The sequence below is a fragment of the Caretta caretta genome, chromosome 6, assembly GCF_965140235.1.
Source record: "Caretta caretta isolate rCarCar2 chromosome 6, rCarCar1.hap1, whole genome shotgun sequence".
Taxonomy (NCBI): Eukaryota; Metazoa; Chordata; order Testudines; family Cheloniidae; genus Caretta; species Caretta caretta.
In genome coordinates this window covers 92,052,371-92,075,889 of record NC_134211.1, presented here as the reverse complement: position 1 = coordinate 92,075,889, position 23,519 = coordinate 92,052,371, and the positions used below count along the sequence as shown (strand labels likewise).

At 46.0% G+C, this 23,519-nt stretch overlaps 1 protein-coding gene across 38 annotated transcripts in view; it reads right to left on the bottom strand.

Annotated features, from left to right (window-relative positions):
• Positions 1-23,519, bottom strand: part of NRXN3 (neurexin 3) — a 1,412,371-nt gene that overhangs the window by 931,635 nt on the left and 457,217 nt on the right. For all 38 annotated transcript variants that reach the window (XR_007357036.2, XR_007357037.2, XM_048852498.2 and 35 more), the window contains one exon: positions 21,055-21,438. Coding sequence is in view for 36 of the 38 variants with exons in the window: in XM_048852498.2 (XP_048708455.1) it covers positions 21,055-21,438 (384 nt within the window). In the remaining 2 variants the exon portion in view is untranslated. The remainder of the gene's footprint in view (positions 1-21,054; positions 21,439-23,519) is intronic.

Below are 23,519 nucleotides of genomic sequence, written 5' to 3'. Positions count from 1 at the left end.
TCCAGCCAGAGCCAGAATGCAGAGCGCATATTTTGCAACACTAAAAAATATGTTGCCACAAAAGTGTCCTTTTAAAATTCTGAATATACTGTCCCCTGATGTTTAGGTCACCAATAGTCCAAAGTCATCTGAATGCCTAGTCTCACTGGCCTATGGAAGAGGGGTTGAGGATATACTGGGCCCAGGTTCCAATGAGAGAAGTCGTCAACTTCACAAAAACCTGCACCACCGGAAATGGCACTAATTGTTTCCCTTGTTGGCTGTCAGAACAGTAAGGCTACAGACTGTCAGCCTTGATGACTGATCTCCCCTGTAGTCCCTGGAGGTGGGATCTCTCTCACTTACAGGTAAGGCACAGCAGAGGTGAACCATACCCTATGCACTGTCTGCTCAGGGGATAAACAGAGAACTTCTAACACACCTTTCAGCCACAGCTGGGGAGCATCAATAGGGCTGAACTGTATTCCCCATTTAAAACCATCCAATAAAAGGCGCTCCATACAAATTCACTATCTTAATATTTTTTTTCTTTGCATCATCTGTTTGAAATGGGATCTGAAGGTGCTGGGATCAGTGGATTTCTAATTCCACTGCAGCTCCATCTGAATCCTGAACTCAAAATGCCTTCATGTGACTTCTGATGGCTATACTCTTTAATCCCTCTGCTTTCCTCAGTGACATTGCACTTTGAGAGACTATGTTTCCTCCTTCTTCAGGGGCACAAGAATACCACAGTCACTCAAAACAACATGCTAAATGAGGCCAGTGGCCCAATCTAGCCTGACCCCAAGAAGTCCTGCACTTAAAGGTCAGGGGTTCAGAAAGTGAACACCTGCTTGACAATAAAGAGAGGAAGCATTGTGAAGCTGGAAGCACTGATAATAGATCTTCTTTACTCGGGCATCCTCCCTAGTGCTATCTCTCTTTTCATCAGGGTGACCTTTGTGTTAGCGTGACAGATTTCTCCAGGCTTTCATGTTTCACTTATTCACACCTACACCACCTAGTGATACACTATAGCAAAGAGTGGCTCTGAAACTTATTCGCATAAGAGACCATTTAAGGTACAGGTCCTCCTGTAGGCACCTCCCCTCCCACACTCCCAAGCCCAATTTCCCTACCTGGTTTAGGTGACAATGAAATGTAGATGGCAGTAAAGAGGCCACTAAATAAGATTAAAATAACTAACCTGTAACATGATGGGTGGGACTGCTTCCAATCCATTCCTCCCCTTGGAATAAGCACACGTTGGACTCTGGTTACCTGAGAGTGGGGGACTCAGCACCCTGAAATTTCCACTCAGGTTCCATTCACCTGGCTTTGGACCCCACTCATACACATGAAGTGATTTGTCACTTACCGCTGTACAAGAGGAGAATGAAGCCAAAGCAAGCAGGTCTGAGGAAGCCAATATACGCCACCAAGCATGGCCTTTCCAAGCCAATGGCAGTGGCTGTGCTTTCGCACTCACTTTCCACATCAGATAATAGCCTCGGCCCATCCATCAAAACGTCTAAGAGGTGACTGCCTGTCACCAGATGGGGAGAGAGAGTCAATTAAGGGAGAGTCATTAATGCCGAATCATTTCTCTTCCCCAGAGATGAATAGAAAAGAAAAAAGGCGGCAGAGAATGAGAGTGTTGGGACACTGCCTGCCTGTCAGCTCAAAGGCCTGGACTGGGTGAACCCGAGACAGAAAGTGCTCATTTCACAGATAACGTCTCCCAGGCCAATTGGTTATTTTAACTATTGGAAATAGTTTTTCATGACAAATGAATCCATTTTTTCACAGCCATCTTTCCATCAAGCCATTCCACTTCATCAATGCCAGGGGCAGCTGCTTGCCTCAGCAGAGACTGCATCTGGCCTGACTGCAGCGCAAGAGAAGGAAAGGGGCATGTGGCAGCCAGAATAGGGACCAGCCATCAAGTGAGATGAGATCCCAGACATCCTACAGAGTGAGAAGTCTCTCATGCCAAGCTCCATAAGGGCTCCTTCGGGCACACAGCAGAACAACACAGAGATGTTCCACATTCAGAGTAACCAGCCCCACCCTGGATCCCACATCCCTACAGGCTTCCCATACACAGAACCCTGTATCCTTTCTGCTAACAATGCGGGCTTGCTCATCTGCTTCCACCCACACAGAGAACTCCGGCTCCCTTCTATTCATGGGAACTTTCAGCTGTGTCAGGTCACCTCCTCACCACAGTCAATCCAAGTCTGAGTAACCACAAAGACAGGTTACTACAGTGTGTTATTCTTCAACTAGTGCTGAATGGCTCTTAAGTGAGCTGAGCCATTATGAGCACACACACACTTCCAATGCCAATCAAGGAGTTGGTTATAATCTACAAAACAATACATGGTTTGGGGCCCAGTTATGGAAGGGTTGTCCCACTATGGGAGTTGTGAGCACTGGATCACCATCTCTTGTGGTTCCTAGAGCTAATGTCTCTGTGAACAATAGTAGGGTGTTCTCAGCAGATAGCACACACCACTGGTACCTATCCCCTCTGTAGGTCCCACCAGAGCCCCAATGCAGTGTGCTTCAGGGCAAAGACATATCAGTTAACCTAAATTTTTCACTGATCTCCAGGCCATTTGAGTGGCAGGATATGTTGAGTTTTATATGGTCTTTTTAGATCTACATTTTGAGGGATTTGTATTCATGAGAAGCATCCAGTTGCTTAAATCTTGGCTACCATTTATAAATCAGTAAGTAAATAAATACAGTATTGCACTGTTGGGGCAAAAGCAGCAAAGTCTTGTAAGAACAAATGCGGAAGACACCAGAAAGCACCAATCCCAGCTCTCTCTCCCCCGACCTCATGTAATGTCTCCCTGCCTCTATTATGCTCCCTGCCTCTATTATAGTCAGGAGTTGACAGTAGTACAGGTCTGATGCAGTCTGGGATTATCCAGTTCCTTATACTGGGAATCCACAATAGAGGAGCCTGGGGGCAGTCATGTACTCAGAGGCAGGCAGCTTCCGGATGGATATTTGGATTGAAAAGACTTTCATCATGACTAGACATTATCCACTGAGCAGTTCCATGCCCAGAAACAAAGCCCTCAGGAGAGAGGCTTGGAGACAGATAGGGAAACATGGAAGGTATTATTTTCTTCTGTGTAGTGCAGATTAATGCATCCAGCTGAGATAAAGATAAAGATTTCCCCCATCTGGTTGTCAAGACAGGAATTCAGCTGTCTAAAATATCACTTTTAAATACCAAGGTGTGTGATGGGGAGGAAGATGAGAGAACCAGGAGGAGAGAGAGAGAAATCATAACCATCTCAGACTTTCTCTAATAAAACATGGAGGGAAATTCATTTGAGTTTCATACAGTCTTAGACTTTCTCAGTAGAAAGCTCTTGTTGTTGCGGACCGTCACATCAATGAGACACCTAGTTGTGAAAGTTCACCATCCTAATGACAATGAAATGGTCACCCCCCAAAAGATGTAATCAGCCCAGCCATGGGAATTAGCTGTACACGCTCTTTTCACAGGGAAAGACATCAAAGGGGTTTCAGGGCAACAATTGCATTCACTTGTCTTGGAAACAGCAGACAACCTTAATGTCCTTTGGCTGGGTACATGGATCTACGCAGCCTACAGACTCATACCCAGGGCCGGCTCTAGGCACCAGCAAAACAAGCAGGTGCTTGGGGCGGCACATGTCTAGGGGCAGCATTCCGGTGCCGGCCATGTCGCCCCTAGAAATGTGCCCCAGCTCGCCTCTGCCTGCTCCCCTGAGCGCGCCGCCGCCACTCCACTTCTTCCCCTCCCCCCCACCAGGCTTGCCACCCGTGAAACAACTGTTTCACGCAGGCAAGCCTGGGAGGGAGGAGAAGCCGAGCGGTGGTGCGCGCGGGGGAGGCGGCGAGCTGGGGCGGGGAGTGGTTCCTCTACCCCCCACCACCCTTGCTCACCTCCGCTCCGCCTGCTCCCCCGAATGCGCTGCCTCTCCGTCGCCTGAGAGGGAGGGGGAGAAGTGGAGCGGCGGCGTGCTCAGGGGAGCAGGCGGAGCAGAGGTGAGCTAGGGCGGGGGGTTACGGGGGGAGCCACAGGAAGCAATGGGGGGGGAGGGAAATGCGGCACGCCCAGGGGAGAAGGCAGGGCCGGCGACTTGGGGGAGGGGTTGGGAAGGGGAGGAGTTGGGGCGGAGCCAGGGGCACAAAAAAAAAGGCGGGGGCGGCCAAAAAAATCTTTGCTTGAGGTGGCAAAAATCCTAGAGCCGGCCCTGCTCATACCATTCTTTGAGGGGGGAGGGGGGAACCTCAGTGTGATTATGGAGCCCTGGGAATTCCACTGGCCTCAGTTTCCCCACTTTGTTTCCATTCCCTTCAAAACTCACACATTGTCTGAACTGTGCTTTCAGGAGCTGGATGCAGCACATCAGAGAGGCAGACAAGCTAGGGGGCTGCTTATATGTTAGCAGGGAAGCTGCCACAGGTAGCAAGGAAGATATCATGGAGTGGGAATGGACAAAGGAGACATAGGTAGCAGCCAGGAGTAGCGCTTGAGCAGAGCTCAAGGACTGGGATGGGATCTTAAGGCTGAAATACGAATAGGCCTCAATAGAGAGGAGAGCCTTGAACTTTATATAGTAGAAGACAGGAAGCCATTATATTAGTAACAAGTTATGGCCACATACAGACAGGCACCATAGTCGTCAGCAGCGACAGAACACAGGACCCTATGCACCAAAACCACAGGCTTACGCTAAAGAACTCCCTTTGCTGTCAGTAGCAAAATGTTATTGGTTGCTTGGACCAGCCACTAGAGGGATACATAATCACATGTACTACTAGTGTACTACATATAGATTCAAGAAGATGGTGAAGAGAAATTATGAGAGTAACCAGGAAAGGCAAATGAAATCCCCTTCATCCAATTGCCCTTGCAAAAGCCAAGGACTCTTAACTAATAATGAATGCAGCCTTAGCTATTAGGGATGGACAAACCAGTGTGGGCCAAAAGAACTGACCTGAATCTTCTCCCCACGCTCAAACTGAACCTTTTTATCACATTTGGAGAAGTTTGGTTAAGACATCCCGTAGGGACCTACCCTTCATTAGCAGCAGCATGACCGAATGGGCCCTAACTAAGACTTTTCAGTGTCTGACATCTATGATTCTACCATCCATACTCACTCTGTTATTTTAACTTTCCTGGTATCTTTGTACATCCAAGCTCCAGCTGAGATTAAAAGTACTAAAAAACCTGTTATCATGGTAGCCCCAGCACCTCTGGAAGCTGACCCTAACAGAAATCTGATGAGAAAACCTGTTCTCAGAAGAAAGAAAAGGAGTACTTGTGGCACCTTAGAGACTAACCAATTTATTTGAGCATGAGCTTTCGTGAGCTACAGCTCACTTCATCAGATGCATACCGTGGAAACTGTTTCCACGGTATGCATCTGATGAAGTGAGCTGTAGCTCACGAAAGCTCATGCTCAAATAAGTTGGTTAGTCTCTAAGGTGCCACAAGTACTCCTTTTCTTTTTGTGAATACAGACTAACACGGCTGTTACTCTGAAACCTGTTCTCAGAAGATTTCAGCCCGAATCTGCAAACCCAAGAGGTTTAGACAGTCTGCATAATCATTGAAATATTTGAAGTTTTGTCCCAAACAAACCTCCAAATGTGTGTTGATTCAACCAGCACTGAAAAAAGATCCTTTCTTCTAGCTGTGCTGGAGACAGAGCGAGGGTTGCAATACTTACTCCATGTAGTAAACAATTTTGTTGCACTTCTTATTACCTGTAATTTTACAGCATTTCAGTTTATTGCATACATAATGGGCAGATGTGCATTGTCATTAAACTGCTTTTCGGAAATGTTGCAATAAAGATAATAAAGTGGAAGCTGTAGCGCTATGTTTAACATCAGCATAACCAGCAGCAGGTGTACTGCCATTCGCAAGCAGCACACAGACCTGCAGGTAATGAACCCTTGGTTGTCCCGGGGCTAATCACCAAGTCATGAGCAAAGCGAAACAGGAAAAGACTCTGGGTGCAATCCCAGGAAGAACTGGAACTGGAGGTCCACCTGGAATGGACCCTGGGTGCAGCTCTGGGAAGGAGAAGAACTGGAACTGGATTTCTATGTTCATGTGGAACATATTTTGGGTGCAGCTCTTGGGAGGAGGAGAAGAGCTGGAACAGGATTTCTGGGTACACCTGGAATGATGGGCTCTGAGTACGCCTATGCCAATGCCTATCAGTTGATATCAAAGGATTACAATCCAAATTTCATTGCCCCTTATTTCAGTCCTAAATTGATATTGGTGTCTCATAAGCCTGCAGGCTTTCATTTGGTTAGTGTACATTTATTAGAGAAGAAATGCCCAATCAAGAGAATTAAATCAGAGAGTGTTGTCTAAGCCAAAATGATGAATCCTGCTTCCTCACTGGCACCTGCTGGCTCTGTTATTCTCTTTTTGGGTCTTTGTTCTACATTATGCCCTTCACTGGGTGCAGGTGAGAGGAAAGGCATGCAAAGAGCTTTCGGGGCAACAACTGTAATGCGTTGCACTGCTCTGAGTTGGTGGCATCTCTGGCATTGCATCCAGAGAATTTGGCTAATCTGAATACAATGCACATTCCCGGCTCTCCTCTAATGCCAGGGTTTTGTTTTTAGAAAAGTCTGAAGGCTGAGAAAGGTGCTCTCTCATCAGAATGAAGATGCGCCTCATCCTCTATAAGATAGATCTCTGCCTCCATCCCTAGCGCATTCGCAGCCCACCTTATATAAAAATTGTGTTCACCTACTGTTGCAACTGATGTCAAACTCTTAATAAATTAGAAACTGAATGACACAGCAAATGAAACAAGTTTTAGTCTGTCTGCACCAGTCTATCCCATACCAACCTTCCTCCTCTTCCAACTGTACCAGCCCCACCTCTCCCGCATCACTTCTCCTCTTCCACTCACTTGTACGTTTGCTCCAGCCCATCCACCCATTCCATGCAGGGCTTCCCTTAGGACTTTTACTCTTTCCGCTGTGACAGACATTTGGGGTTGGGGGTAAAAAGCCATTTCACGTGGAATGGGAGGAAATATGCTATCCTTTTAATCTGAGGAGTTCCTTGAGTCAGCTTTAGCAGAGTCTGTCCTGGTGGAACTGTTTCTCCTGCATGACACAAGCTGGCCTGGCACTGATGAGGGGAGGGTTGGGGAAGAGTTTCCTTGGGCTATTAGGTGGTTTGAAATAAAGGAAATTAAAATACCCACCCATAAAGACAAAAGTATTTGGAACCGAGTGCTGAGAGAGAGAGAGAAGCTGCACTAGAACCTGGTGCTACCACTGCTCCTGGAGAATATGGATATCAAAAAGACCAGAGGTTACCCAGGGGTACATCTTCCACTACTGCCCTGTCCCGAGACCCCAAAATCTAGAGAGCTCTGGCCCAAACCTTGGATGTTCACCGTGCTCAGTGACCAGCCTTGCAACACCAAAATCCTCACCCCACTCCTGACACCTGGTCTTCCTCTCATGGAGGTCAGAAAATAGTCTTTCCCTTGACTAGTCTGTTTAGCTTCACTAAATCCTGCCTTTGGCTGTATATACCTGGCTGTTTCTTGTTATCTCTGTGAAGTGTCCTCGTATCGGGATGTCCAGGTGCCATCTTGGCACACGTTCCTCTTATTACTACTTATATCATTAGCGCATGCTTTCTAGGAGCCCTTTGCTTGCCAAGTTCTGCAATTAGGGCCTGCCTCTGGCTCACAGCCCAGCTTTGCTTAGCAATGCCTGGAAGTACTTTGGTTCAGGCTTTAGGCCTCAGACCAGGCCTCTGATACAAGGGTTTATGTTTCAGGGTCTCTTATTACACAGAGTTCTGGTGGCCACACACCTCCCACAGCTACACGCACAAGACTCCACTCAAAATCTTGTTCTGATTAGGAATTCCTGTATCCTTTGCCACCCCTGCGCTTTCCCTCCCTCCACTCTTTATTTGCATGCACTCACTCTGTATAAACATGATTTTGAAGCGGACTCGTAGGTACAGCAACACGCCCAAGGCATGCTGAGCCCTGGATTCGCAACACTAAATCCCAGCTCTCAGTAACCTCATGCTAAGGATAAAGCCAGCCTCCTCTGGGGGCAATAGGAACCTTCTCTTTTGCAACTGTGTGTTAGAAGCTGTAAGGCTGCTCTGACAGAAGGGTTCCAATCCTGCAAGTCAAGGGAATTTAGGAGTGCTCAGCACCTTGAAAGTGGTATTCAGCACCTCAAAGGTCCTTCCTTTTGTAATGGGCCCATAGCAAAGCAGCCACAGTTCTAGTTTCTACGTATCCAGGTGTTTATGCCACACTCCTCACTGTGGTAGCTGAGCTGTGTGGCACTGTCAAACTCCAGTCTGCCTCTTCCTCCAGAGCAGGGACAGATGCCTCCAGCTCCTACAGTGCATCCAGGATATTTCATCACAACAGAAATTCACACTTAGCATCAAGAGGCATGTTATCACGGTGATAAACCAACTGAGCGCCCCTTTGTGACTCTGCCTCAGCCAGGGATTGAGTAGTGTCACACAGCAACGGCCCCTTTCAGGGCCTAGTCTGCCAGTGACTGCCTTAGGAAGGCCCATCTGGAAGTAAGTGGCTGCCCTAGGTAACCAATTAATGATTAATTAGTCCGTAATAGAGGTTATCCAAGCTCAGGCAGGAGAGGCACTCCAAGGAGACAGGCATCTGTATTTCAAGGAATCCCTGTTGAGGTTACAGGGACAAACCATCCCAATGAGTCGAAAGAATATTAAATATGGCAGGCGACCAGCTTGGCTTAATGGTGAAATCCTAGCGGATCTTAACATAAAAAAGAAGCTTACAAGACGTGGAAAGTTGGACATATGACCAGGGAAGAGTATAAAAATATTGCTCGGGCATGTAGGAATGATATCAGGAGGGCCAAATCGCACCTGGAGCTGCAGCTAGCCAGAGATGTTAAGAGTAACAAGAAGGGTTTCTTCAGGTATGTTGGCAACAAGAAGAAAGCCAAGGAAAGTGTGGGCCCCTTACTGAATGAGGGAGGCAACCTAGTGACAGAGGATGTGGAAAAAGCTAATGTACTCAATGCTTTTTTTGCCTCTGTTTTCACTAACAAGGTCAGCTCCCAGACTGCTGCGCTGGGCATCACAAAATGGGGAAGAGATGGCCAGCCCTCTGTGGAGATAGAGGTGGTTAGGGACTATTTAGAAAAGCTGGACGTGCACAAGTCCATGGGGCCGGACGAGTTGCATCCGAGAGTGCTGAAGGAATTGGCGGCTATGATTGCAGAGCCATTGGCCATTATCTTTGAAAACTCGTGGCGAACAGGGGAAGTCCCGGATGACTGGAAAAAGGCTAATGTAGTGCCAATCTTTAAAAAAGGGAAGAAGGAGGATCCTGGGAACTACAGGCCAGTCAGCCTCACCTCAGTCCCTGGAAAAATCATGGAGCAGGTCCTCAAAGAATCAATCCTGAAGCACTTGCATGAGAGGAAAGTGATCAGGAACAGCCAGCATGGATTCACCAAGGGAAGGTCATGCCTGACTAATCTAATCGCCTTTTATGATGAGATTACTGGTTCTGTGGATGAAGGGAAAGCAGTGGATGTATTGTTTCTTGACTTTAGCAAAGCTTTTGACACGGTCTCCCACAGTATTCTTGTCAGCAAGTTAAGGAAGTATGGGCTGGATGAATGCACTATAAGGTGGGTAGAAAGCTGGCTAGATTGTCGGGCTCAATGGGTAGTGATCAATGGCTCCATGTCTAGTTGGCAGCCGGTATCAAGTGGAGTGCCCCAGGGGTCGGTCCTGGGGCCGGTTTTGTTCAATATCTTCATAAATGATCTGGAGGATGGTGTGGATTGCACTCTCAGCAAATTTGCAGATGATACTAAACTGGGAGGAGTGGTAGATACGCTGGAGGGGAGGGATAGGATACAGAAGGACCTAGACAAATTGGAGGATTGGGCCAAAAGAAATCTGATGAGGTTCAATAAGGATAAGTGCAGGGTCCTGCACTTAGGACGGAAGAACCCAATGCACAGCTACAGACTAGGGACCGAATGGCTAGGCAGCAGTTCTGCGGAAAAGGACCTAGGGGTGACAGTGGACGAGAAGCTGGATATGAGTCAGCAGTGTGCCCTTGTTGCCAAGAAGGCCAATGGCATTTTGGGATGTATAAGTAGGGGCATAGCGAGCAGATCGAGGGACGTGATCGTTCCCCTCTATTCGACATTGGTGAGGCCTCATCTGGAGTACTGTGTCCAGTTTTGGGCCCCACACTACAAGAAGGATGTGGATAAATTGGAGAGAGTCCAGCGAAGGGCAACAAAAATGATTAGGGGTCTGGAACACATGACTTATGAGGAGAGGCTGAGGGAGCTGGGATTGTTTAGCCTGCAGAAGAGAAGAATGAGGGGGGATTTGATAGCTGCTTTCAACTACCTGAAAGGGGGTTCCAAAGAGGATGGCTCTAGACTGTTCTCAATGGTAGCAGATGACAGAACGAGGAGTAATGGTCTCAAGTTGCAGTGGGGGAGGTTTAGATTGGATATTAGGAAAAACTTTTTCACTAAGAGGGTGGTGAAACACTGGAATGCGTTACCTAGGGAGGTGGTAGAATCTCCTTCCTTAGAGGTTTTTAAGGTCAGGCTTGACAAAGCCCTGGCTGGGATGATTTAACTGGGAATTGGTCCTGCTTCGAGCAGGGGGTTGGACTAGATGACCTTCTGGGGTCCCTTCCAACCCTGATATTCTATGATTCTATGATCTCCTGGGAGGTATTCCCGGGGGGCTGATCAGAAGGTGTTCTCCTGGAGCAAGGTGCCTAGAAGGAGTGCTCCTTAAGACAGAGGGCTCTTGTCATAAATATAAAGGGAAGGGTAAACACCTTTAAAATCCCCCCTGGCCAGACAAAAAACCCTTTCACCTGTAAAGGGTTAAGAAGCTAGGATAACCTCGCTGGCACCTGACCAAAATGACCAATGAGGAGACAAGATACTTTCAAAGCTGGGGGGGGGGGGGGGACGACAAAGGTTCTCTTTGTCTGTCTGTTGCTTTTGCCGGGAACAAAAAGGAATGGAGTCTTAGAACTTAGTAAGTAATCTAGCTAGATACGTGTTAGATTCTGTTTTGTTTAAATGGCTGAGAAAATAAGTTGTGCTGAATGGAATGGATATTCCTGATTTTTGTGTCTTTTTGTAACTTAAGATTTTACCTAGAGGGATTCTCTATGTTTTGAATATGATTACCCTGTAAGGTATTTACCATCCTGATTTTACAGAGGTGATTCTTTTTACTTTTTCTTCAGTTAAAATTCTTCTTTTAAGAACCTGATTGCTTCTTCATTGTTCTTAAGATCCAAGGGTTTGGGTCTGTGTTCATCTATGCAAATTGGTGAGGACTTTTATCAAGCCTTCCCCAGGAAAGTGGGTGTAGGGTTTGGTGAGCATTTGGGTGGGAAAGACGTTTCTAAGCGGGCTCTTTCCCTGTTATATATTTGTTAGACGCTTGGTGATGGCAGCAATAAAGTCCAAGGGCAAAAGGTAAAATAGTTTGTACCTTAGGGAAGTTTTAACCTAAGCTGGTAAAAATAAGCTTAGGGATTTTTCATGCAGGTCCCCACATCTGTACCCTAGAGTTCAGAGTGGGGAAGGAACCTTGACAGCTCTCCAGGGAGCCCACCAGAGGGGGGAGCCTGGAAAACATGCTCCTGGTGATGGGAGATCCCTAGAGGAAAACTGCAGTTGGCAGGAATTCAGGAGGGCCTGGTCTCAGCATGGGGGGGGGTCTCTCCCAGACAGTGGCTGGAAGCCCATACATGCTGCCCTGTGGAAGAGCAGCCATTGCCAGGTCTCCATGGACCCCTGACTTCGAAGAAGGACTTTACCCATGTAGTAACAAAAGACCTGGTTCCAGAGGTAAAGACCTGAACCAAGAGGACCTGGACAGAGACGAGCAGTGGACTCAGATGGAACAGAGAATTAAGACTGCCTTGGTCTCAGCCAAGGTGCTGGGGCGAAGGTGTTGTTTATGTTTTGTGTTGGACTTTCTGTTAATAAATAAGACCCTTCAAAAGGGGATGCTTGTTAGTATTTAAAGGTCTGTCTGGGCTTCTTTATACCCTGCATGAGGGGAAATCAAGGCACAGCATAGCTGGGGTGTCACACCTGACCATAAGGGGACATTTCAGGATGGCCTGTCTTATAACAGAAGTTATTGATCACTGTTTTATCCTCCTAGCTCAATGTGTGGCCTCAGGCCTCATTTAACCATCCAAGCCCTGCACTGAATACAAAAGTATTAATTTTATCAGGGGCCTTTTTATGGCTCCTGCCTCCACCCTGCACCTTCCACTTCACCCCATGCTCTGGCTCCTACAACCCCCTCTCCTCTTATGTCCTCCCCACTCCCTACATCCCAGTGTGGTAGTTTCCTCCATCTCTTCTGTATAGGTGTCAGCAGGGAGAGCATTGAAAGCAAAGGAGGAATAGTCTCTGGCATTACCCATGGTACAATCTGGACCGGTGAACAGCTGTGTCCCCTCAGTTCTCCAACCTGGGGGACCCTTTACACTGCTTTGCTATGAGAGCTACCGCTCCTGGTCTGCACTCACACAACCTCCAGCGTGTAAATCACTCCCAGTTATACTGTATGAGTGCGATGGCCCGCTACTCATGAATTACACCAGCAAACTCCCAGTCTCAGACACTCCCCCAGAAATATATGGTTTGTACTGCCCAGCCCTCCTTTTTCCCAGGGGTAAAATGGGATCCCCCTTTACATGGGGGTTGTACCCCTCCTTCTGTGACTTGCACTCATTGGACAACGAGGCTTGCTCAAAGGCATCAGCCAGTGTAGCCATCTCTGCTACAGATTTTACAGATTTATCCCACAGACTATTTTTTACATTGTCAGTGCATATACTCAAGAAATGTTCTTGAGCAATGAGATCAAGCAATTGGTCATAATTTTCAACACCTTTCCCTTTTGCCCATTTTCTTATTAGGTCACACATCTTATAAACATATTCACTGGACTCATGCCAGCACTCCTTTTAGATTTCTAAATTTCACCCTATACACTTCAGGAGTGATTTGAAACCTTTGTAAAACAGCTTTCTTATATTCAGAATATATCAAAGCTTCACCAGTTGGCATTTCATGAAATATACTCAAAGCTTTACCAGAGAGTTTTGCAACCAGTTTGGGGGCTTTCTTGTCCTCAGGAATCTTATGGACTTCACATCGCTTTTCAATTGTGGTGAAGTATTCCTCAGTGCAGTCTGGCTCTTCATATGCAGGAGACAACTTGTCCCAGCTGAGAGTTCCCTGAGTGGAGGGAGATTTTGGTGACCCTGGGATCTTTCTGTGCTTTTCTAACAGTTATGGGTAGTAATTCCTCTCCCTCTCCTCCATGGCTCACTTCTGGGCTTCAGTTTCTTTTTCTTTAACTACATGGCTCTCCTATTGGTGGCTTCTTCAGCTCCAGTGCAGCAGCTAATTCTCTCTTCTTCAGCTCCAATGCAGCAGCTCCTTCTTTCAGTCTCATTTCTACCTGCCACTTTTGGAATTTGTGTTCAGTCTCTCTTTCTTCTGCTTCCAATCTGGCCAGTTCTAATTTTGCAGTTGCTTTGTTGGCATTCATTTTTATACTTTTCAGTTTCTATTTCCCTCACCCAAAATAAGTAAACAGAAAACGACAAATAGCAACCTCTCTTTGACTGTTTCCAGCCACTGCATTTGAGACTCACTTAAAATCTCTATGCCAGTGCTTAAAGAGTAAACTTTACTTAGGCTAACAAGCATAGATCCTGCCAACTACGCCACTGTGACATTGCCCAGGGTACCATCTGGACTGATGGGTGGCTGTCCCCTCAATTCCCCAACCTGGAGTGCCTTTTACACTGCTTGGCTGTGAGAGCAACCACTCTTGGTCTGCTCACACACAGCCTCCAGCATGTAAGTTATTCCCAGTTATACTGCATGAGTACTATAGCCAGCCATTCCTGAATTATATTACAGAGTGACACCAGCAAACTCCAAGTCCCTGACTTCCTCCCAGAAATGTGTGTCTTATACTGCCCAACACTCTTCTGGATCGTACAAGCTTTATATAAAGTCCATCCTTTCATTAATAGAAAATGATATGCACAAATCCCGTTATCCCAAATGAAGTTTCCCAAACACTTCAATCCAAACACACTGGTTTAGATAAAACAATAAAACAAAAGTATTAACTACAGAAAGATAGATTTTAAGTGATTACAAGTAATGAGGCATAAAATCGGCATTGGTTACAAGAAAATAAAAGTACATTGCAACTAATGCCTAACTTAACAAGTTAAAGTGAATGCAGAGCAAAGGTCTCTCTCAACACGTCTCATCAGCCTTACGGTTGAACTCCTTTCAGTCAGGAACTCTCCCTCAGTCCAATGCTTTTTCCTTTGTTCAAGTGTTGTTGATGCCATGAGTAGAGATAAAGGAAGAGATGACTCGGAGCATTTGCTCTCTCCTCTTATCATCATTTCTCTTGTCCAAGAATCATCTCCAGCTGAGGTTCAGGAGACAGAAAGTCTGTGTGGACAGGAACCTCATGCTACTTCTTTGTCAAAACATAGATTCTTTGCCAACACCCTCTCTCCTGCGGAAGAATGGCCACTTTAGATGGTCCACTTGATCTTGTTGACACTTGGCTGAGGTGTGGCTAAACCTTTTGTCTCTGGAGAAATGGTCTGTGACTGCTCTCCAGAACGTTTTGGTACATGTCTCAGGAATATCACACAGCGCAATCTTATAACTTTACATACAGTGTTATCCCACACATTTTATCAAGGCAATAATGATCAGCAAATCATGAGTTTTCAAATGATACCTCACATGGCATACTTTGTAGAGGTTTTACTATATTCTTGTAAAAGGGGTGAACATAGGGGTACAGACTGTCACAGTGTTTCTGCTCTCAGTTCCTGTGCCTGGCATCAGAGCAGTCCTTGCTTCCAAGAGGACAACTGCAAGGAAAGTCCCACTAAGCCCCTGTTCCCTCATGCTGAAACATGCTCAGTTGTTCTACGGGGATGGTGCCGCACAGTCTGGTCACTCATAGTAGCTTGTGGGGAATAGGGCAGGCCTAGTGCAGGTGTAATCTTTGGAGAATTTAGCTGCCAAACTCTAACCAGTCTCTACTGAGCATGTACAAACTGACATCTTTCAGAGGGCTCTCTCTAAGTTAGCCAAATGGGGGGCGCATTTTCACAAGACCATCAAAAGGCAAATCCCTGAAACCAGGGAAACCCCTTGCTAAATTTGAAGACCCTGCCCCAAAGCGTGGAGGTGACAGAGCTGCTCTGTGAAACAGTTGACTTTTTTAAAAACATGAGCAAAATGATATATTTTCCCCTAACCTTGTTCGGAGAAATGGTTGAACCATTTTAGCTGAAACTTTCCAAAAAATATTCAAACTTAGGTGGACATCGGCATAAAAAATTTCAGTCCAAGTAGTCAAAGTCTGGCAAAGGTATACACAAATGAAAATATGGTTTTATATTGGGAAGTGTCTGGCAACCTTAACTAAAGGAGAAGCTACAAGCTCTGCCTACAATAAACGTCCAATTCTGCTTTGACTCTTACTAACCTATTTGACTCAATGACATCCTGCTGGAGTGAGTGCCACAGGTTAATTATTGTATATAATAGTTTCCTTTCATTTGTTATAAATGTATTCTCTCCCTCAGGGATATGCTTGCTTTCCAGTGGCTCTCTCTCCAACTTAGGCACTTACATGGCCCCCACAGTATCTGAGTATCTAGCTAACTTTAATAGATTTATTCTCACAACGCCCCTGTGAGGTGGAGACATGCTATTATCCCCACTTAACAAATAGGGATGTGAGGCACAGACTAAGTGTCTTGCCCGGGGTCATAGTTTTTTGTTGGTGGAGCAGGAGTTGAACCAATGCTCCCACTGCCTGAGCTAGTACTCTAACTATTGGGCCTTCTTTCCTCTCTACTAATGACTGCTGAATCTCTAAAGGTTCAGAGATCCATCCAAAAGTTCAAATGCTTATTGCAATCCCTTCACTCCACAGGACTCATGAGAACAGTCCTTCTTGCACATGATTTCCAGGACTACCACAGTGGTTTGGGCTAGTTTGAGAATACCACGAGTGCAGCCTTCCCCTGGGTATTTTGATATTTCTGATGGAAAACAGAAAACTCAGATGTGTGAGACCTTAACTAAAATCAGTCACACTGAAGACCCACATTGAAACATGATCTCAGAGATCAGTCAGTTCACGTTCAACATGAAGGCTGAGGTTGGTTCTTGTTTATCCAAACTGCTTTATCTTGACCCAATTTACAGTCAAATCTGAGGTACTCAAGTAAAACTGAGAGGTTTCAGGGACAAATGATTCTGATAGAAGTTTTACCTGTGAAAAACCTTCAGGATTTGGTCCTCAGACAGCACACTTCTGTCTTAATTTGGCTAGTTCACCAGCATACTGCATGTGGAACAATATACTATTGTACATTATAGGGAACAACACAATCTAGCTATCAGCCTTTACCCCATGCTCTTTACTGGAGTTGCTGAACAAAGGGGTATCCTATCCTGGATGACAGACACACTAGAACAGAATAGGTCTTTGCCATTTCTAAGACTAACTCCTCTATATGATCCCACCTCCTAGTCCTGGAGGATCTTTCTTTACCTTCAGCAGCTGTGGCACTTTGAGCCTGAAAGTGCTTTTGTCTAATTTTCAACCCCCTGCAGCAGTGAAGCCAACTGACTATTATTACGCTCCCTTCCCTCTCCCCAGGACTAAAGACTGACTGAAGTGAGCCAGGCTGTTCTTGGCAAGCGCAGGTTTCAAATTCTGCCATCCGCTGCCAACAGTTGATGCTAGTCATTTATTTAAAGCCCTGTCCTGCCGTGGCTACATTTTGCCTTCACTGTCCTATATCTCTTGTTCACCCCAATCCTGAGGCAGCTCCCCAATTCCTGTGCTCAGTAGGGCGGGTAGCAACATTGCCCTCCACAGTGCTTGAGCCACAGACTGACTGACAGCTGGACTTACAGTCACCTTTGGGTGTCAGGGCATAAAAGTTCGAGTCAAGTATTGGCAGTGTCTATTTCTGTTTGTCATGCAGGCAAAATCACTGCGTCATGATGCCATGTCCTGAGATCAAGCAGTTGTGTCAGTATGTGATGAAGCTGTGATGTAACCTCATGATACAGATAACGTGGAGTCATCACAACATGATTCAGTCTGCAGGGCTTTGTTGTGTGAGCAGTTTTTCAGTTCCAATCCCTGTGCAATCTCTTCCCATGAGCTTCACCCTGAGCTGCAAAGTAAAACTCAGTTGAAACAGACAACTCCTGTCCGATTTGGGGTTGAAACCAACATGGCCTGCACTGTTTCCACGTATAACCATTACTGCATTTCCAGACTTCAGGTCCCCCGAAGCTCACGTTTCTGCAACTTATCCCCAGCCCCACACTCACCAAAAGATTTGTGACCCTTAGTTTCTAGGAGATACAATCAACAATATTACTGAGATCTTCATGTTTCCACAGCACTGCACATACATTCATTCATTCATTCTCCCAGACCACTCTGACGCTGGCCCAAATTTGCCTGGCTCTGAATGTCATTACACACATTTCACCCAACTATAAATTGGATGCCTACAGATAGCTCTGAATTCTGACTCCTGCAAGCCAGGCTCATGACAGGGACTTGGAATCAGGAATGTCCTGTGAGTTTTATCACAGTGTTGGTCACTCCAGGGTATAACAAATTGCCTCAAACAAAAACTAAGGACAAGCAGAAAGTTAGAGTTTGATCCTACCGCAACACAGTATAAGGAAGCAACGAATTTATGGTGTGGTGCTTCCCTGACACAGCACCACTCAAAATGGCAGCATGCACTCGGGTGTAGGTGGGTCAGGGGAATTCTCAAACCCCTGTTCAGAAAACCCAGTTTTGCAGTCATCTAACCCAGTAAAGTGTATGGGGGAAGCTTCAGGACTGACATTATGCATAGATGCTATACATGGCTGCCTACAGTGCTGAATTATTAGGGGCCCGGTCAAACAGGGTGACTTTCCTTTAAGGGCACACTTGCAGCACTAGGAACACCAGCAGTAGCCAGGGTGAGGCTGGGCACCAAACTGTGTAGTGCTGGCCTTGGAAGCTGTACCATTAAGAATAAATCTTGCACTTCTAAAGCCTAAAAATCCCAACTGCCCTGCAGGGAGAATTCTATTGATCTACAGTGAGTTCCTGTTAAATAAAATCCTTCCCCTCCTGCAAAGCAGGTGAATTGCAAAGCCCCAGAACTATACAGTGCTTTGCACACAGTATCTAATTAATCCCCACAACCTTCATTGGAGGTGATTCAGTATCATTATCTCCAATAAAGATAGGAAAATTAAGGCACAGCGAGGGGAGTGACTTGCCCAAGGTCACACAGGACATCCATGACTGAGCTGGGAACAGAACCCAAGAGTCCTGATCCCCAAACATGTGGTCCAGTCACTAGACTGTGCTACGAAGTGGGGGAGGCCAGAGGGCAAAAACAGATGAAAGCCCTATGATTCTGCCAACAATCCACAGTTGTGTTTCAACAAGTACATTCCAGCCGCACTCCAGTCCTAATAGCCAAATATTACTGAGAAATTGATCTCAATAAAAAGTAACATTACCAAAGGGAAGTTCCATTTTCTTTGTTAAGTGGGCCTACTGCTATCTTTTTTTTTTTTTACACTCATCCAGCTTATTCTGAGCACGGCACCGGGCGCAATACAGGGGCAAAAACAATTAACGGAACCGTCTGGGATTTGAACGGTCTATAGATCAAATGTCTTTTATTTGCTAAGCTCTGTCTCATTTGGCCTAGAATGGATGTGTCTTGGCTGCCTGCACTGGCAATAATTGTGCCTCATATATCCCCAATCAGACGCCTTTAAATGATCAGACAGAACTAGCAACAATGAGAAGAAGGTGTGGTGACATTCATTGTACTTGAGAAATTGCTGACTGTCTTCTACAGATTTGCCCTTGGCACAGGTGAGTTTGGAGGCACCTTGTCACTAGTGTTGTGATAACTGGGCCTAAAAATTTACCCTAATTGTGAGGTCACCTGTACAACCGTGGGAAAGTTTATTAAGTTTCTCAATAACCTATGATAACAAATGTTTATAGGAAAAGGTGCAACAGGGAGGCAGGGCTGAATTAGTCCAAACAAAAAGGCCTACTGGTTCAATTCAAGGACTGTGTTGAGATCGTGTCTTGTAAACACGAAAAATGAGGGACCAGAAATCAATCACACTGATACACAGTGGTGTATCAAAGATTACGTCTAACTGGTGGACAAAATAATGAGGGGATGAGCTATTTCCCCTTCACTCCTTTTTGGGGTCCTTAACATCAGAGAGACTTTAAAAGGGAAATTGGTGGATGGATGGAGGCAAGCACAATGCTGGCACACTGGAAGATCAGAAAAGGGGAAGGAGAAGCTTCACCATCACAGCTGCCACCCCCACCGTGTCCTGGGAGCCTGGACATTCTTCATCTAATCCTGAGAGGTGTCCTGACCAGACCAGACCAGAGAAAAGGAGCCAGAGGACATTGCTACCTCCACCAGCTTCAGCTGAATCTCAACCACCACCTCGGATGAGAGACTTTGTCTCTCCTACCTCTGTCCTGTGTCCTTTCCCTTCACTACCATTTTTCTTCTCTTTCCTGTCCCTTTTCTTCTGCATTCTGTCTAATTAGAGTCTGGCTTGCCCAGCCAAGACTGTATATTCTGCATCACTGCTGTAAGCCTGTGACCAGAACGAGGCAGCTAAATGAACTGTCCTAAACAGTCGGACAATGCTATGGTTTGCCAGGTCTCGGGGTGGCTAATAAGACCATGTGCTGTGCCTGTATTTCCAGCAGTGAGGCTGCAAGTGAGAGTCAACACAAGTGACAGAAACTGCATTTTCTATCTTTGCTGGGGTTTTTCTTCCCTCTTGTTTGTGTTTGTCGTGTTTCATCTTTGAAGAAATGGGCTCGGACTTTAACTACAACAGTAACAACAACAGCCCTTCTCAACTACCTTTTTCTCTTTCCCTCAAAAAGAACAGTTATTACCAAATAATTGTCAAATAAGAGGGGTTCCCTTCTAAAAACTCTCAACAGTTAAAGTGAAAGGGATTTACATTTCAAATACTTTAATCTTTTCCCCTCTTCTTCATGTATCTTTAATAAAAGGTTAAACAGATATTTAATGGTGTGTTTGCCATGGTACAAAGCAGGCTGAGGTCTCTGTATACCAAACCCTAAGCCTTGTTTAACAGTGCTTAATGTTGGACAGTGACTGGGTCACGTTAACACCTTTAACTCTCTGGGTCCATTTATTCCATCTAAATTAATACAATACTACAGTACCCTACTGGATGGCTCTGCCAGCAACTCAGCCATCAGTGCAGGCAGATGAAGGAGAGAGACACAGACAGGGGGATACCTTCCTTGTCTGTCAACCAAGCCTGTGCTAAAGCAAAAGGATCAGCAGGACCCCAGCCTGCACCTGGGACTGCTACCAATAAGCCACCTGGAACTCATCACACACAGCCACATTTTGTGCCCCAACAGATGAAAGACAGAACTCAGAGAGGGAGAGACACTGAACCTGGGGAAAAGAGACTTCAGAACTGGGAGGAAGGATCCCCACTCCCCAGGGTATCATCAGCTCAGATGAAAGTAAGATTAACTGGTCCTTGGGGCAGAGGGTGAGGGGGAACCATCACAGAAGGAATGCTCCCTGGTAACCTGGGTAGGGATTGGCACTATCAAACGGGAGTAGAGTTTCCTTTGTACTCAGGGTGGTGAGGACCATTGGGTGGGAGAGACTCAGATCCCACTAAGCCATCAAAGTGAGGAGAAGAGTCCCCGGAGCTTGGGGGCACCATCCTAATAACCCAACTTTAAGTCCAGGAGCAGCACAGTCTTGTCCCCACTGAGCTCCTACACACACCCAGTTTGGTAAGCATGATCTCAAAACACACTTGACTTACCCCGCTCACACGTTTTGCCCCAGTAGCCAGTGCCAGTGCAGTCGCAGATGAAGCGGTTCCAGCCGTCCTTGCAGAGAGCATTGTTCTTACATGGGTAACTGTCGCACTGCTTGGTGCTGAGCCGGGTGCAGGAGGATTTGACCCCGGCAGCATTCTGCACCTCCGCCAGCTGCCGGATGTTCTTGCTCCGTCCATCGATGAACAGGTCCCGGATGCAGCCTACATAGCCATAGTTCAGCATGGCCGTCCAGAGCTCTGTGGGGAGGATGAGGCCTGCCCGGTTCTCAGGTAGCCCACCTAGGTACATGTCCCCTTCCAGGTCCAAGATTTCACTCTCCCCACTGGCAGTGAATGGGGTGCGCCTGCTGTTCACTGATATGGTACCTGGGGTAAGGAGGAAAAGGAAACATCAGCCAACAGCTCCACTGACAGCGCAGGTCTAGTTCAGTTCCTATGGTCCTTGAATGCAGGTTAACGATGATGGTTTCAGCTGGGGAGACTGACGATCCCCAGTAAAACACAGCACTGACTGAAAAAGTGTGTCCTACACTGCCCCTCCCCACCTCTTCCCCCCAGCCACAGGCTCTAAACTCTTCCAGGCAGGGACTGTGTGTCCATGTGTGCTTCTACAGCACAAAGTACAATGGGGTCCCACTCCTGATTAGGGACTCCAGGTGCTACAATAATACACACATTCAATAACATGGTCTTAGTTCTCCTCCTGTCTTGTAGGAAGAGAGGGTCTTTCTTTAAAAAAAGAAAAAAAAAAGAGCAAAAACCCAGGAACTCAGTGTTATTCAATGGGATTCACCCTGCAAGGCAGGAAATCACAAAGTGCAGCTTTGGAATTAGAAGGCTCTGGTACTATATAGGATTAAAATAAATAGTACTCATACTAATACATAGCTCTTATACAATGCTATTCATCAGCAGACCTCAATGCGTTTTACAAAGAAGGTACCATTATCCCCATTTCACAGGTGGGAAAATGGGGAGACAGAGAGGTGAAGGTGAACTCCAAAAGAGAGAGTTCTTATTATTATTTGTAGTATTATTATTTGTAGAATTATTTGTATTATTTGTAGTATTGTTTGCTTCTAGGCTTCAAGTTGAAAGCCCCATTGTGCAAGGCACTGTACATACATACTTGAAGAGGCAGTACCTGCCATGAAGAGTTTACAATCAAGCAGACAAAGGGTACAAGGGAAAAACAGAGAAGTGTAAAGACTAACAACAAGATCATCCAATGGGTCAGTGGCAGAGATAAAAGCAGAACCCAGGTCTCTGACAGGCCAGCCCAGTGCAGTCTACTAGACCACACTGCTTCTCATTCAGGACTTCAGCTGTTTTTGAAATAGGGACACCAGCCCACCAATCCGCTTTGAACTAAGAATCAGAAACTTGTTCCATCTAGCTCTAAATCATCACGTGTGATTGCCCTGTCATTAAGATACTCTGTGTCCCCAGAAGGGACTGTCTATGCTTTAAGATTAATTCCAGATCACTGCATTCTTTATCCTACACCCCTAGGAGGGGGCAGGGGAGTTTGGTTAATAGAGTTTGCTCTGAGAAAATGCAGTCACATACATATGCCTTTCCCCCCCTTAAGCTGTAATACGCATCTTCTTGAACAGAGAACAGAATGCAAACAGGGCATTTCACGTGTGTGATGTTCTATATAACTTAAGGATAATGTCAGAGGCAGCAGACTGTTTGAGGCAATAGAGGCATTACAAATTAAAGGCTCAGAGAGAACTGGGGTTGTTTGATGAACCATGTTGTGTAAGTAAATTGCACCACCACAGACATTTTCCACTTTATATGGCAAGAACACAATACGGCTATATACGCAAAGGTAGCACATCACAGAGCAGCACGGTCACAGTCCCTCTCCACCTGGCTCTGCTGCCACTGCACTTGGAAGGTTGTGTTCATGTTGTGGACAGTATACTGTATTACCAAAAAGAGAGTCAAGAGAAGGGTAACTGAAATGATCAAGGGGCTGGAGAGTCTGACTTATGGGAAAAGATTAAAAGATCAGATGAAACCTGACTAGCTTCGCCAATCAGTCACAGAGGGAGAGACATAACAGTCTGCAAATACTGAAAAGGCGAAAATACCCAGGAAGGAGAGGAAATGACAAGGCTAAAGATGTAAAGCAAGGAAGAAGAGGATGAAATTAAGAAAGGAAGTATGTATCTAGGCTGAGTAATAAGCTAAGCTTCTTGATTGTGAGATGCATTAGGCTCCACAACAGTCTCCCTATGAAAGTGACACAAGTCCCATTACATGGAACTTTTAAGACCAGACTGGAAAAGCCACTGGAGGGACCAATCCAGCACTGGACCTAGGGAGAAGGGACCAGATGAGCTAGGAAATCTTTTCTATCTCTAACATCTACAATTCTGGGAAGACAGAACAAAGTTCTACCACAGAAATCAGAAGGGCTCTTCTGCCTCATTTCT